We start from the raw sequence: 16249 nt of genomic DNA, 5'->3' as shown, positions 1-16249 counted from the left end.
AGGTTGATCGAAACGAAATTTAAAACACCACAATATGAAATTGTACAATACGTTATTATAAAATAATTTAAACAGAAAACAACAAGAAAGACTTGAGGATAACAAAAATAAAATACGATATTTATTCAGTCAAATCAATGTGAAGGGTGAGCTAAGTGATCTCCGCACAGTTTTTCAAAGCGGGGAATATCACTTGACACTGCTATTCTCATTTCTTGCTCCACATTGATCCGATATTTGTTCTTTATCACTGCTACACCTGAAAACCCAGCTTCACATAGATATGATGTTGCAAACGGAATGAAATTTTTTAATGCTTTGGATGTTAAATTTGGATATTCATTTTGAATCGATGACCAAAACGCCAATATTTGTGGTGTCCAATGATTAGAGGATCGACTCACGGCGCCCCTCTTTACTTTCTACGGCGCACCAGGGCGCCGCGGCGCACACTTTGGGAACCCCTGCTATAGTCCATTGAAATGTTACATGAGCTTTCAATTTTTTAGAGGACGCAATTTTATTTTTGGGATTTTTATTATATTATATTTATAGATTTTTATTTGTGGGGGGTCAATAGAAGCTTAACCTCAAGTTTGTGGGATCGCCACCCTTGTCCCCCGGCCGCCATCTTGGAAATATGGGTGAAAACACTTTTTTCGCGATATCTCGGAAACTATGCATCTTACAAAAAAATTGTAAACTCATAATTTGTAGCAAATTGTTTTGCCTACAAATATGTTTATATAACTTTTTGCCCTAAATAATAAATTACCTAAAAAAGTTGCAAATTCAATTATCAGAACACAATGCAATATTCTGTCCTTAAATTGTAACATTTCATTGGACTACTAGTCGGTAGCTATCTGTTATGACACCCGCTGTGACCATTAAGTGCTTAATTTTTCTATTAGAATGGTTTTTAACAAAGAGAAACAAATTATATGATTTTAACAATGTTTTATTAGTATTTAGGTATGATTTAGGTACTCATTGTACCTACACAAGAATAATAAAAACACATTAGAATTACATTCAAATCAAACCGCGAAATAACAATTACAATATCAAAAGAAATATCTTGTAAATGCTTATCAAAATTATATCCGTTTTTTGTCAAGGACATTGTTATTTAAAATGGAATAGAAATATTAAAATACGGACTTGAATTAAATATTTCGATCGAAATTAGCATTTCGGTAGCGAAAGATCGATTTCAATCCATTCGTTCCCGCCTATTCATGTAACAAAGAACCATCGCGGAATGTATCGATTTTGAATTTATCAAAAATTATATTTGCATGTTAATGCCTATCACTAACGGATTTGCTCGCAGCATACTCGTAACTGCGCACAATGCGAAACAAATTTGAAAATCGATTCGTCAATCGAATTACCATATAGATTGTGCATGAACAGAATAATCGGAAAACTTACAAAATGTGTTAAAACGTTCCTAAAATATGAATGATTTAACCTATTTAAGGTTAAAAATAGGACAAGAGAATGTACCTAAGCATTGTCATGTAAGCATTGTTTTTTAAGAAACTTTCAAGGTAACTTCATAAAAATTTCGACCTTAGATTTGTCATACCTAAATGCAAATAGTACCTATCTTAGAGAGGTAGATTATGATAGATCATAGGTACATTTTCTCCAAATTTGAAATAATATTGTAGGTAAAATAAAAATTACTCTTTAATAATACTGTACCTACTAGTGGCAATCTCGTTAAGTTTCCCTATCAAAAGGAAATGAATGGATATTATAATCTTCATATCGCCCAATAATTTTTAACAAAAAATATTAAGATTAAGTAATTATTTATCACTTTCCACTTGAAAGAACTTAGCATATTAACTAATAGGTTATACATATAAAGCAGCTTATCACCTTATCAATAAACGAATTTGTAACGGTCTGTTAAATTCCGTTGTAAATGTAACAATCGAATTTAAATTACACTAGTACATCAATAAAATCATAAAACTACCTGCATTTACACATGTTACAAAATTACCATGAGTATAGCATTCACATTATTGGCTTGTCCCCGTCATATGCAAAAATCATTTAGCGACATTTAAATTTTCTTTATGTTGGCACATGGACTGAACGTTGCGAATCGATGAATAGATATTTTTTTATTGGCGATAAAAATTGAATGCATCCGCAGTTAATTTGCGTATGGTGCATTGTAGACCACACATTGTGACGTTTTGTTGGCAACACCTCCAGTCCGTGGGGCGCGACCCGCTGCCCTCGTGTCGCGAACATTTCACATAACGTAACAATTCAATTATTGTACGTACGATTGTGCCATATTCATAAACATTTTTAAATGGCATTGCATTTTTCGGTAGCAATGTCATTTTTTATGCCTCATTTAAATTTGAAATGGTCTGGAATCGTTGAATCTTCCTTACTTTACGTATCGGTTACAAATTTGCATGTCTCTAGCATTGTCCTGTTATTGGATCATATTTTGGATGATAGACATATGTTAATTTTTCATATTGATTTCATTGTATTTTTAACGGTTAGCAATCATGTAAGAAGTTATCGAGGTCCCAAGTCTAAAAATGATTCAATACTTGAGAATGTTATTCTTTAATCTAGTTTCCGTTGTGAAATGTATTGATGTGAAAATTTTCAGATTTCTTTGTTGTAACGGCTCTTGACCTCAGATATTGTAACGGTTTCTTTTGGATTGATCTTGAACTTTTATATAATGAAAGAAATTATATTGAGATCGATTATGTGAAAGATTTAAGCTTAACGTTTAACAGAGGGGTTTGTACCTATTATAGATATGTACTAATCCCGCACACAGTGTTTAATTGATTGAATAACTTAAAATGTGAATAAATTATATATAGTCATTATAATTAAAATACATTTTAATTTGTTTATAGATTCCTAAGACTTTTAACTTTTCGTCAGTTGTTTTTAGTTTCATTTCAACTCCTTATGCAATTTTATGATTATTAACCTATGCTATGTGAGTCCTATAGTACCTACCTATCTCGAATAAGAAATATTTAACAAATTATATCCGTTTGCTTTTAGATAGTCAATAATGTTTTCTTATTTCAAAAGAACCAACTTTTTAATTCGCAGTCCTTCAAAAGCGCAGTGTGTTTATTTAAATGGCATTTTTAATTAGGTGGTCTATACAATGATAAAAATAATACAAAGATATTGTTGTATGTGTATTTATATATGGGTAAGTACTTACCTACCTACGTAGGTATATTTTATTAAAGCAATGTTGGACCTATTGGTAGGCATTGTGTCGCATCTACATCGAATTTATTTAAATAAGTAACAGAATTTTGAATCTACCTACCTGCCTTCAAAATAATAACAAACTAAAAATTAACCTCTTTCTTCATTATAAAACTCATGTCTTTTCTCGTTATTAGGTATTATATGTTCATTTTATTATGAGGAATCGTGAATGAAATTGATTCACGATTAGAAACAAACGAATCAAATCAAGTTAATAAGTTAAGTGCGCTATATTAAAACAAAGGCGCCTGGTCGCGTAAGTCGTACCACCTATAGTCTGAGTCGTACGTAAAGTAATACCACTGGTAATTGCACCCATTTGGTGTTTTCTTTTGGTCTGCGATAACTTTAAAAGATTTCAAAACCATTTGTAAGCGCTTACATTGTATTTTAATCGGGATTGATTGAACGGGCGCCGAAATTTACTGCTGCATGTATTTCCCATTCCACATTCACCCACTTCATATTTAATAAATCCCAATTTCACATTTCTAAGTTTCAATAAAGCTTTCCTTCATTCCTAACCTCCTGCTTGCAAGTGTAGTATCTTATTTTGAGAAAAGATAATGTTTAGCTCACAAAGACAAAAAATGTGAATAATTTCTAACAATGCGTTAGCCGTACAAGGTACGACTTAAGAATTCCTTATACGTACGACTTAAGCAACTACACTTCAAAATTTGAAAATAATATTATTGACATAACCTTTAAATTTTTTATCATTTTATTATGACCTAGTGAATATATGTAGAATGTGTAAAAATAGAAAAGAATCACAGAAATTAACTCAACAATCGCACTTTCCTTGAAATTGCTTACTGATGAACTTAAATTTTTAGTGAAAACATCGACAGAACTTGTTTTTTAAAATATTTTTAAATCAATGGTGCCGACATGGTGCTTTGTTATTTTTGGTTACTCGTACAACTAAGTAATATACATTTGAAGCATCGCTTTTTGTGCATAGGAGACTAAATATTGCTGTGGTACGACGAAAGCAACCTTCCCCTATGCTTAGTGTTTATATTAGATATAGTGTCAGTGTGTTTATATGGTCTACTAGCAGTTAATACTTATAATCAGAAGTGATTATCATTATTAACTATAGGTACTACTATACCTATCCAATAAGAAAAAATTTGAGAGGAATGGAATAAAATTCTCATAAAACGTGGATTTAAAAGTAGGAACTTATGATGGCTGAAGTTAAATTTTTTAGTACCTACCTTCTACTAAACTATTTTGTACTGAATGTAGGTAGCCAAATATAATCATAGTGTTATAAAAGTAGATTGAATCTGTCGAAGCAATAATACGAGTACTAAAACAATTTCCTATATTTTTGTTCTAGAAATGTGTAACATGTGGAGTCAATAACAATATGAAAAGAAAATAAGTAATATTTATTTCACCAAAAATAAAGCGGAAGGTACAACAGTAGAAAGAGAGCATGCCACGCGACGCGCGCAACCAATTTGCATTGTGAGCGGGCTGGTAAACGCTTAAATTCTTATTCCGAACTGTTCTCCTTCTGCATAATAACATCCGTAAGGCAATGGCAGTTGCTTGGCCAATGAGTGTGTGCGGCGCGATATCGTGGGCGTATTGGAGCCTTGTGATTGGTGGAACGCCGTCGGTTTATCACTCGATTTGTCGGGCGCGCGCTCACCGCAGTCGCGCCGCACGATTGTCGATTGTCGCCATTGTGCCGAGAGAGCGGCGGGTGCGCGACGGCCGCTACGATTCGCAACGCGATTTTACCGATATCAATTGATCAATACGATTGTTCTGTATTAAGTTTATTTCCTGTGTGTTGTCTTGTGTGGACGGGAAGTTGTTATACGGGAGGTTGAACGGCATCATCGTGGATCTGGAGCTACATCAACGGGCCAGCGGCCACTTTATGAGGTATTTTGATTTTTAATTATTTACCTACCTAAAACTTTGAATTCAAACGTCGGAATAGTATTAATCGCTTACCACTAATAACAACAGCTATATTGAGTCGGACAGTGTCATTGACCTTGTAACGAATTGATTTGATTGAGCTAGTGTTTTTTAGTTTTTATCAGAATTCCTTGCGAATTGTTTGTGATGAGGAAAGAAAACATTTAGCGCGGTCACGACTTCTTGTTTTGCCGGTAAACTTGTCGAATGGTTGGAATGGTTGTTTTGATGACTTAATACCTATTTTACTTAAATCATTGGATAAAAAGTTACCGTGAATCATTTTGTGTGAATTTAAATTCGTTATGTTCATGTACGGAGTAAGCAAGTGTATTTTTTGTTTCTTTGTTACGCTCTTCGTAATAAACAGTGAAAGATATACAACTATATTCTTACTATTCATAAATAAGCCGTACGGAATATGGTATAATAAGTGTTTAAGCGAATTTAAACAAATAAATGCAATCTATATGTTGTATGTTTTCCTGTGTTTTAAGACAATATCTAGAATATCCAATATGGAGATAAAAATACATAAAATATAATGAAAACAGTTTTCGAATAATGTACCTTAAAAAAATAAAATACAGGTAGGTAATCTAATGAAATTGAGTACAATAATTCATCTTATAAGAACTTCGATGAATATCAAGTTTAGTTTCTATTTGCGTGTAATTACGGTCGAATATCGACTTTTGCGACGGGCATACGTTTTATTAAAGGGGCTCGGACATAACCGTGCTAAGTTAGTTTCAAATATAATAACAAACAGCTGATAACGGCGAGGGTCGAGGGTTTATAAGTCCCTACTAGTATTATGAATCCCTTTCACACTTCGCCATTCATAATTATAAACAAATAAAATCAGTTGCAATAAACATCTGTAATTATAATTTTCTTAATAAAGTAGCTCTTTACTTTTTACATACAATTCGCATGCGAATGTGACAGAGTTTGTTCCAAGATACCCTTATGTGTGGGGAAAGACCATGCCCAGCAGTGGGGAATAAAAAGGGTTTCAACCAAATATATCTCTGTAACCTGCCGTAAAGTTTTAAATGTTACATGGGTATGTAGCAAGTTCAAAAATACTGTTATAAATTATAAAGTGATGTATACCTACCTACTTACCTACCTAGCTAAGTACTTTAAGTACTTACAGATCACCAGTCTAAATTTGACTAGTTCTAGTCTATACTAATATTATAAAGAGGAAAACTTTGTTTGTTTGTTTGATTGTAATGAACAGTCTCAAAAACTACTGGACCGATTTTAAAAATTCTTTCACCATTCGAAAGCTACATTATCCACGAGTAACATAGGCTATATTTTATATGAAATGTATTTGATAAATAGATTTTGAGGCGGTACAAAGTTTGCCAGGTCAGCTAGTTGTAAATAATTTGTTTCAGACGTAAATGGGCGGGAATGACTATTACGTTATAAACGACGCATTGCATTAGTATTAAAAAAAACATTTATTTACAACCTGTACTCCAACGGGTTTATACCAATCTATACGATTACAAAGGTGTAGAACCTCTTAATGAGACCTCTTGACTGGGTTGTAAGGGCGTTGTCACCCTTACGAGGGGCAAATTGGAAAACTTTCTATGGCTTTCCCCGCGACTTATAAATGGGGGTTATATCATTAAATAATTTGAAGATCTCCATGCCTATTAAGATTCTGATAAGATTCTCGGGTGATAATGTTGTTTGTCATTTAAAATCTGATGTATGTCCCACTGCTGGGCATTTGAGGAAAAATGATACTTAGGTATATAAAATATTTGCCACATAGCTAATTACCTATCTAGGTATCTATGGTCATGACTGGACTCTGTTGATATAATCTATAAGGGGGTAAAGTCGAATTAGAAACATGTCTACTAAATATTCCATCCCATTAAAAAAAATCCTTTAAGTATTGACACTGAATTGATATTTTAACCCATGTAGGTCGTGGAATAATTCGATTTATTTTACTTTATCATGCTGTAGTTAGGTTTATATTTATCTACATAATATATGTATCTGATAAGAAAAATCTACGCCTTCTTCACTAATCACCTATAAAACAGACCGGGTTAGTAATTCACTAATCGGATCGGTTATTAACTTACAAGACCTTATTATTTACGTCCTATTGATAATAATCGTTCATATGTTCTTACCAGACATCCCACATTTTTTGGAAAGTATCCTATAAGATTTGTCTCTAACACCGTATCCATTTGCCTATCTATCCTACCGGCGGAGATGGAACCAGTTAGAAATTTTGACACAACCTTATCAGAGTTACTTACGTGCCAGTGGACAGATAGAAAAAGTGGATAGGTATATATTGAATTGGTATGTCAAAAATAAGTTCAGGTAATGCTGAAGTAATATACCTACTTAGCCTATCCGATTGAGTTCATTTTGGCTGAAACATTTTTGTAATTCAGGAAGTACGTACTTACCTACGTAATAAACACACAATAACCATATGATATTAACTTGCCATTAGTATCGATAAACATCTGTTATGAACGCTATAGGTACCTGTATCTATAGAAGTACAATCTGATGTTAATTCAAATGCGACTATAGTTTTTTTTTATAATATAAGAGTAGCAGACAAGCATGCAGTCCACCTGATGGTAAGTGGCCACCGCCGCCCATGGACTTCTGTAATCAACCCCAGATAGGATTAGATATTCCTACCTGAGGTCGGCCACAGATGCGCCGCTACCCCTGAGGACTAAGCTGGAACGCCTCGGAAAAGTCTGTCTCCCTTACCACACCCTTCAAACCGGAACACAGCAGCGCCTAACACTGCTGTTATTAGGTAGAAATAGATGTGGCGGTGGTGCCGCCGGAGTCGAACCACAAAGGGTTCTACCACCTTCAAATCTGACTGATTGAGATCTGATTTGTAATACCTACTATGTGTCTACTTTCAGTCTGCATACATGTCTTGTAACTGTTTTTGTACCTCTGTCTAAGAGACCCCCAAAATTAGATAGATATGTGAATTTCTATGAAGTAGACATAAGGAATCGAGTTACAATCTCCACAATCTATCCATGCTATTGTTTTACATAATAAACATCCGTATTATTTAAGTTCCATCCTATATTATTCGCTCCCCATGTCCCGGTCGTCCAAAGCTTTCTCAAAATGTATTATTAGAAACGTTATTACCAGCAATCCAGTAAGCTTGCCATTATGTCGTAAATTGTGACGACTTAATCGTCCATGTTTAGCGTTACCCGTTGCATTCGGCTCGACAATAATAATGTAAACTTTCGCGTATTTTAACACTTCTCACGTTGCATTCCAACGGGGATTGATGCTAATTTGTATACTAATAGGTGCGTTAAGGTATCGAAATTAATGACGTATTAAATGTGTGTTTGTATTTAAACTAAATAAACGTTGTAATGACGGGTGTGGACGCGCTGTTATCTACAATGCTTCTTGCATTAAGTATAATATCAATCAGAATTAAATATTCATCCTCATTCCTCAGTACCTAATTATTATTATTGTCCTTATACTTATTTATGTATCTAGGCAGTTTAGAAGTAGCTGCCCAGCTACCTGCTACTTAGCATCCCAGGATTAAATACTGCTTCAATAAGGCAGAAATAGATGATGGCGTCGCCGTATACGAAGGATACTTCAAACTTAACTTATTGACTCTAAGTAATGTGCCGGCGGTTTTACTAGCTTGAACTATGCACTTGCACTGCACTTTACCGTGCGTATGCTTTTGCCGCGAATGCGTCTGCGCCACGATATTCCTTACAACAGGATCTAAAATGGTTATTGCTAGTAACCTTCGCTTCATATGTTGCTAACTAAATGCTATATGCTACTTAAATGTAATGAAATCAGATAACCTAGGGATACCCTATTAAAATAATAGTTTTTCAGGTCTAGTGGTTCTCAAATTATATCTACCTTACTGCACAAAAGCAGCATAGATACAGGTGTATTTATTAATAATAAGTTAGGATAAAGATACAATGTAACTTTTTACATTACATACGTATATAGATAATAAGTTTACCACTAAATCTAGGTATATTTAGTCTTACATGGATGTGAGTCTTCTCTCAAGCGGGGAAAGCCTGGGCATACACCACCACTACGTGAATTTGAGGCAAAAATACACCAGTCCACAACGTGGGTTATAACAGAATTATTCAGACTTGTAAATGGCAATTAGGTGTTTTCATATCGCCTAATGAAGGCACAATCGGGGATCTTTACAGCGGGGATCGTAAAGGACCTTTATTATCTTACACTTTTACAATGGTGGTTAGGCTTTGTTGCGCCGACGTGTTATTGACCCTAGCAAAGCCTGATTGATAATTGACACTGACTTCGTTTTAAGTAATGCGAAAACTAAAGGAATCAGGAAAACATTTTAGATTAAGACCTTCACCTATCGACTAATAGAGTTGGAGTCTAAAATAAATTAAAAAAAATCTATTGTTCATGATTATACAACAATTCGAGATGCCTTAAATACATCTTAAACTAAGAGAAACTTAAACTACCTAATAATTATAATTTTAGTTAGTGCGGAAGAAGCTAGTCTCACCAAAACTACTGTATTAATTACGATAAATTTACTGACTTTAACTCTACTTACGTATAGAAAGATAAAAAATGTAAACCTAGGATCTAGGTCGTTGATCTTAGTTTTTTAGTTAAGTGTCTGTGGCGTAGGAAGTTGCGTACAGTGAACTTGGGTGCTTAGATTCTTATGAATATGTCATTTGCATGGCATTCATTAAAAATATTAAGTATATTATATTATAGGTATAACTACTCTATTACCTACTCTAGGATCCCGTGGGCGCTATGAAAATGAATGAATAAATGCTTCGTTTGCATGTTTGCGTGACCAGAAGTCGATTTCGGAATCTTCTGCATCATACACAATACAGTTGTGACATTTGTGACCATTATGTCATGCAGGTTGACAGAAACGTAACATAACCCTATGGTCCTAAAACTTCTATATAGGTATTTCTATAACTTTTGATTGTCGCTTTGACCTTAAAACAATTTATCACCAAACTACATAATATTATGTTGTAGTCATGATTTCGTCAACTAAATTGGAAAGTCTGGAAGCAAAAGTACCCGTTTCTAAACTTTAGGTGTTTCATGACTTGACGAGTCGAACGGTAATTAACAAGCAGCACTCTTGAGCAGGGGTCCCGAGACGCATAGGTACTCAACCTTTAATTAGCATGTATTTTGTTCGTATTTGACGCTGGAATACAAAAGCTGGAAAAAGCTCAACAGTAGCTATGTATATCGTTTCGAAATATTAGTGGCTGGGTATATGAAAAGATATACAAATAAACGTACCAACCAACTGAGTGCAAGTTTGGATTGTGGAAAGATCTTCACGTAGGTAATCGTACCTATTGAACCCATATTTGCTTATATTTACCGCTGTTCGCATATTTTTTTTAACATTGGAACCATTGTTGTGAAAGTGATGGACACACACAAAGAAATAAAAAAATAATTTTCTTTTATTTTCTTTATAAATTAAAAAAAATATTTTTCCTTACCATAGAATCATGTTTTAACAATTAATAGAAATAGATTTTTCCCAAAATTATAATTTACCAAAACCATCCTGCTAACTTTGTACTATTTAAAATCTATCTATCATATAGATCTACATCACTAACCATTGCATGGTAGTCACCTCATCATGAAATAACGTAAGCGTCCATTCATAGTGCATATTAATATTTACTTGCTAATCCCTTTCGAGATAAGTACTTAACATAGTTCGTGATGGAAGAAAGTTACCCATATCCATAAGATACCCATGTTACAACATGTTCCCGTACATTTTAATGCTACCTGAATTACAAACGAGCACGCAGCTTGATATTAAGGGCATATTGTAACTTGTAACTACATACATGTATAAAAGTATGTCATATAAAATAGAAATCATAATCTAACATTGATGACAGATGCGCTGCTAATTTTAAGACTAATAGAAGTCTTCGAAAAACGAATCATAGGTACTAGTTACTGTTAGCAGTTGTTTTGATCAATGTGCTAAAATAATCTAACAAATATCGCACACAAACAAAATCTACCGACACCATCTAACCTATAGATTTCCCTTCGAAACGTGCCTATCGCCTTAACGCATGATTCTCCAGAAACAAGACGAGCGGTACATGTTACGTCAATAGCTCGTAGCCGGTAAAACAATCCGCGCCCTCTGTTCTCGCCGCGTGCAAACATTCGATCATGGTGCGTATGCGCAGCTCGTTAGCGGCGGCGGCTACACGATTTCTCTGATAGATACGTTGTCTGTCTGTTTAGATTTAAAATCGCGGAATGTATGCGTTGTTGTGAAGATCGTATGATGGAAGGGCAATGTTTCGACAAGCTTATCAGTTGTACGTTTGTTAAGAAATTATGTACTAACTGTTGAGTTGAGTGTGATATCGGATATGTTTTGTTTTGATATTATCAACTAAACATAGTTGAAGAGTATTCACAGAGATCATAATACTTAAGATTTCTACTTAATTATAAAATAAAAATAGACAATGTTAAAAGTATGATGCTGCTGCTGATATGTAAATTTCCGACTTGAAGATTTTAAGTCAAATATAATTTTATTAAGACATCCAGAAGTAGGAACACAGTTACAATATGAAGTTGGCCAGAACTGTCATGCCCAAGACGATTGAAGTGAAGCTGACTTGCATATTACTGAACATTTCAATCAATCTAAATATACAAACATTACAGGAAGCACAATATGACTTGAATATCACAACAATGATTTCGCAACAATCGGAGGAGGAAATTTGAAAGAAAATAAAGAGGCAGGTAAGAAAACAAATGTAAGTTCGGACGTAACGTGAAGCTTGAAGCTCGCGACGTCTTCACAAGCAAAATAACGAACGACGTAATGAGGCTACGAGCTACGTTTTATGTAAGGGAGGTGTGCCACTGCCAAGAAAAGGTCATCGAAAATATTGACGAAATAATAAGCTTACATAAAAGTACCTGAACATAGCGAAAACGAAGATGTTGCCGTTATTTTGGGATTCGACGCGTGGAAATATGTTCGTTTGTGACAGTCTTATTGGAAGTGGTAACGTTTCTGAGGTGTATTATGGGGTTTCTCTACCATTGACACTAAACTAACTTGTCTAACTAGTCACTAACTTGAAGACTAAATTGTCAACTTAATCTACTGTAATAAAAACTTGGACGTGGTATGATAGACTTAGTAAATTAACTTAATCTGGATGTTGGAAGTATATCCATTGTCCAACATCATAAATCGTAACTACCTCGAAGAAATATTGTAACGCGTTTGGTACATAAATAAATAATAACCGATATTACCTGTCATAAATAATAATTAAACTATCTAATTTTTATCAATAATTCAATGAATATCATCAAAATTAAAATTTCTAGTAGGTACTAATGCAGAAATGTCAAATTTCTATTCTTGGTAGCATAACCTTTGATAGATAGATGTGTATGACAGTCGATCGATATCGCTACCTGTCGTCGGTTAAACAGGAACATTAACTACATGCTTACAGCAAACGAGCTGGACAAACTCAAATACAAAATTACGAATCCGTTTTGAGATTCCGAATCGTTGAGGTATTTCGAAGCCTGCGTGCTAATTGGTCAGACAAAGAGAGTGCGGTGCCGCCTCTAAGTAGTTTACAGTAGCTTGTTTGGTTACGTCTCCGTTGTAGTTCAGTCTTCTGTTGTTAGTATTTGATGGACAGAGCACTTCTGAAGGCTCGTTTGTGCTAGCCTTTTTGTGTCACTGTAGAGTTGGGCCACGTACAAATGGAGGAAGCCTGGAGCATATTATGTGCTCAAATGTGGAGTAGCGGAGAAAGTTGGGGCTATTTTGTCTGATGATTTTAAACTACCTATGTGGTATCCAACGATGTGCTTTATGGTTTTATATCCGCTTTCCATGGCCTCTTAAGCTCGGATGGACTTGTTAAAGTTTCCTTCAGATTTTTTATTTCCGGATGTTTTAATCAAAATCACATTTCACGTAGCTATTATTAAATTTCTTGATAACAACTGATATTATAAGCATAGTACAGTTTTAGATAGGACTCCTGCTATCAATGGTCTTAGCAACAATAATCATACAGGTTACATGATTTAAAAAAATCAAAAATATTTATTTCTTTAACAATAAATTGGTTTACATAATAAGTGATTTTGGGCCGCCTAGTAGATAAACAAATGTCTGTGTTCGGCCAAGTAGGACTCCTAATATGTTTGAATAGTAAAGTGATTACTTATAATATCTAATAAATTATCTCAGTTATCTATATCTATCTGAGCCTACATAATTGGCCAAACTTTGAGCGATTGGACAAAATTATCGAGCTCTTTTAGTCCATTTGTCGCCATAGAAACAAACAATTGTATGAAGAATTTGGACACGTATCACGTTGGTGCTGACACAACGTTTTGTGCTCATTTAGCCGTTTAAATTGATTTGCGTTGACAAAAAAGCAATTTGACATAGCTAATGGCGGTTTTCCTAGAAACAAACTTTGGCGCCGGTTGGGATCTTTGTTAGCGTTCAAATAATAGGTTACACGTGCAGTGATCTGTTTAAATTGAAACATTGTGTTTTATTAACTTTTTGTCATAATATATGTACGTTATAGGCATTTCTTTGTAGTCTACAATCTGGACTAAATAAAAAAAATATAATTAATAATATTATGAATGCACCTATAGTTCGTAACTTGTCTGTTCTTTCATCTTAAATTCTCGTATATTCTGTAATGATTTGAAAAAATATATTACTGTGCCTTGTATAGGTACTATTTTTTCTACGAGCATTATCAAGTACGAAATGATTTTCAAAAATCCTTTTAATACTTATTGTCTTCATATAAAGAACTTCAATACAATTCACGTGTTTTAGTCATACCGGCTTAAATGATCGATGTTAGAATCAATCAATATTAGAAATTGATTAAAATATCCTTAATCTTAATTCCTAACCTATTTTCGTCTAACATTTCTAAATACCAGGTATTGTGGGATTTGTGGGTATTCAGAAATTCGTAATCTAAATGTAAACTAAGGTCTCAAAAGTCATCAAACAACCCTTCTGTCGCAGGATGCCTACACATGTAAAAACCCGTGAATAGAATTGCAGGCGGCAGCCGGTGACAAATATTGACATATTTCAGAGAAGGGGCTTTTTGACCCAAATACATTATTCTGAGAATCTTCTTGCGTGTGGGACAAAAAATGACTACTGCGATTCAGTCCGAACATGTTGGTGGTAACATTCCTTAGTTACTGGTCTTACGCGCCATACGATGGCAAATAAATATTAATTACACCGTTCATATTTTATATACATTTATGTGCATACATCTCAGTCCTCAAGATCTGTGATTGGCTTCAGGTAGAACCTCAAGGAGTAGAACGTACCTACTAGAGTCGAAATGTTCACAGACAGCAGTGACCACCAGTGAGTGAGGTGGACTGCGTATTAGTTTGTTACTTCAACATTATAAAAATGGAACCTGGAAGAGCAACTGGAACTTTTTTTTTCTAAAATGTAGCACGTTAATTAGAGAAGTTGACATAGAGATATAGATTAAATTTGAACTCATTAATATTTGGCGTTCTACGTAATTCTTTGAAAACTGTTTATGAAGATGAATATCGGAATGCAAAGATGGTTTATATAGTGTGACATATGTAGTTAGCGAAGATTTTCCAATGGTACTATAACTACTACTTATATGTAGTAATATGCAATACAAGGTACAGGCCCTTTTGTTTGTATTGCTGTTGCAGTGCATCGCGTAAGTCTTGAGAGTGTGTTTTTCAATATTATACCCACTGAGTCGTATGAGACGTGTCTTGGCATAACGAGATATGATCACACTGTAAGCACTATATTGCAGATATGAAATAATATTTTGGTTTTAATTTTACTTCCTATAACTAATATAATTAAAACAAAACAAAACCTACTATAATATAACAGACTGTAATGATAATGACACTCACCGTATATTCCGCCCAATAAATAATTAGGTAGAAACCCCACCCTCGTTGGGGCGACAATGATTATGCATATGTTATCCAAAATACATTTAGTCAATGCTGCAAGTATTAGTTATGGGTGTCTTTGCAAATAAGGATGCCTGCATATGAGGCGTTGCTGTGATCGAGTGGTCAAAACGCTAGTATGTTGTGATTTTGATACCTATTAACGCGATATATTTACTTATTGGCCTTTAAAAATAACACCGTAAAAAATTAAACAAAATTAATTTATATTTATACGGATGTAGGCATTTTATATTATAGCTTTCAAAACTTGTATATTCTGTTACACAAACGTACACTGTAGATCGGATAGGTACGATTGGTAAAATTTAGTGGCAAGGGTAAAGGTAACAACCTCTTCCTCCTCCCTCCTTAAAACGTGTATCGCAAATATTTTTTATTTTAGATAAAAAACGTAATTTTAATTAGTCTTTCCTTATCAATAAAATAACTCTAACTTACTTATCGAACCATATATAGCATTTACTTATTTCAAATGCATTTCGATATATTTATCCTTGCTGTATTATGATAGTAAATATGTATATGCTTGTTTTTGAATAAGTATAACCTAAGCGCACACAGTCCCATGCACAGTACCAAGTGCAACGCTATGTAAAAACATTTTCCTTAATTAGCATTCAATCCAATGGCTCACGTAGGCATTTTACAAACAGCCAGCCGCTGAAGTGCACGCGGCTGACGCTCCGACGCTTCAACAAAACGCCCAGTTGCAGGCACCCTAAACGCCACCCTCGTGCCGTACCGTGGTTTGAACATATTAATTTCGTAATATCTCATTCGAGTACCCCGTTTGATTCGTTTCGTTTTGTCCCAACTTAGCTTCGCGCGTTAATTTGTAAATGGTTTCGTCGAGTTAATTACT

At 34.3% G+C, this 16249-nt stretch overlaps 1 protein-coding gene across 1 annotated transcript in view; it reads left to right on the top strand.

The window, feature by feature from the left end:
• The first annotated feature begins 4972 nt into the window (after positions 1-4972).
• Sox21b (SRY-box transcription factor sox21b) overlaps positions 4973-16249 on the top strand; it is a 51291-nt gene continuing 40014 nt past the window's right edge. Inside the window, exon 1 of the mRNA XM_073081181.1 lies at positions 4973-5199. Coding sequence (XP_072937282.1) covers positions 5195-5199 — 5 coding nt within the window. The 5' untranslated portion in view covers positions 4973-5194. The remainder of the gene's footprint in view (positions 5200-16249) is intronic.

The sequence above is a fragment of the Epargyreus clarus genome, unplaced genomic scaffold (assembly GCF_041222505.1).
Source record: "Epargyreus clarus isolate Ecla_fem2 unplaced genomic scaffold, WU_Ecla_fem_2.2 ptg000015l, whole genome shotgun sequence".
Lineage (NCBI taxonomy): Eukaryota > Metazoa > Arthropoda > Insecta > Lepidoptera > Hesperiidae > Epargyreus > Epargyreus clarus.
This window is presented reverse-complemented; position numbering and strand designations above follow the sequence as displayed.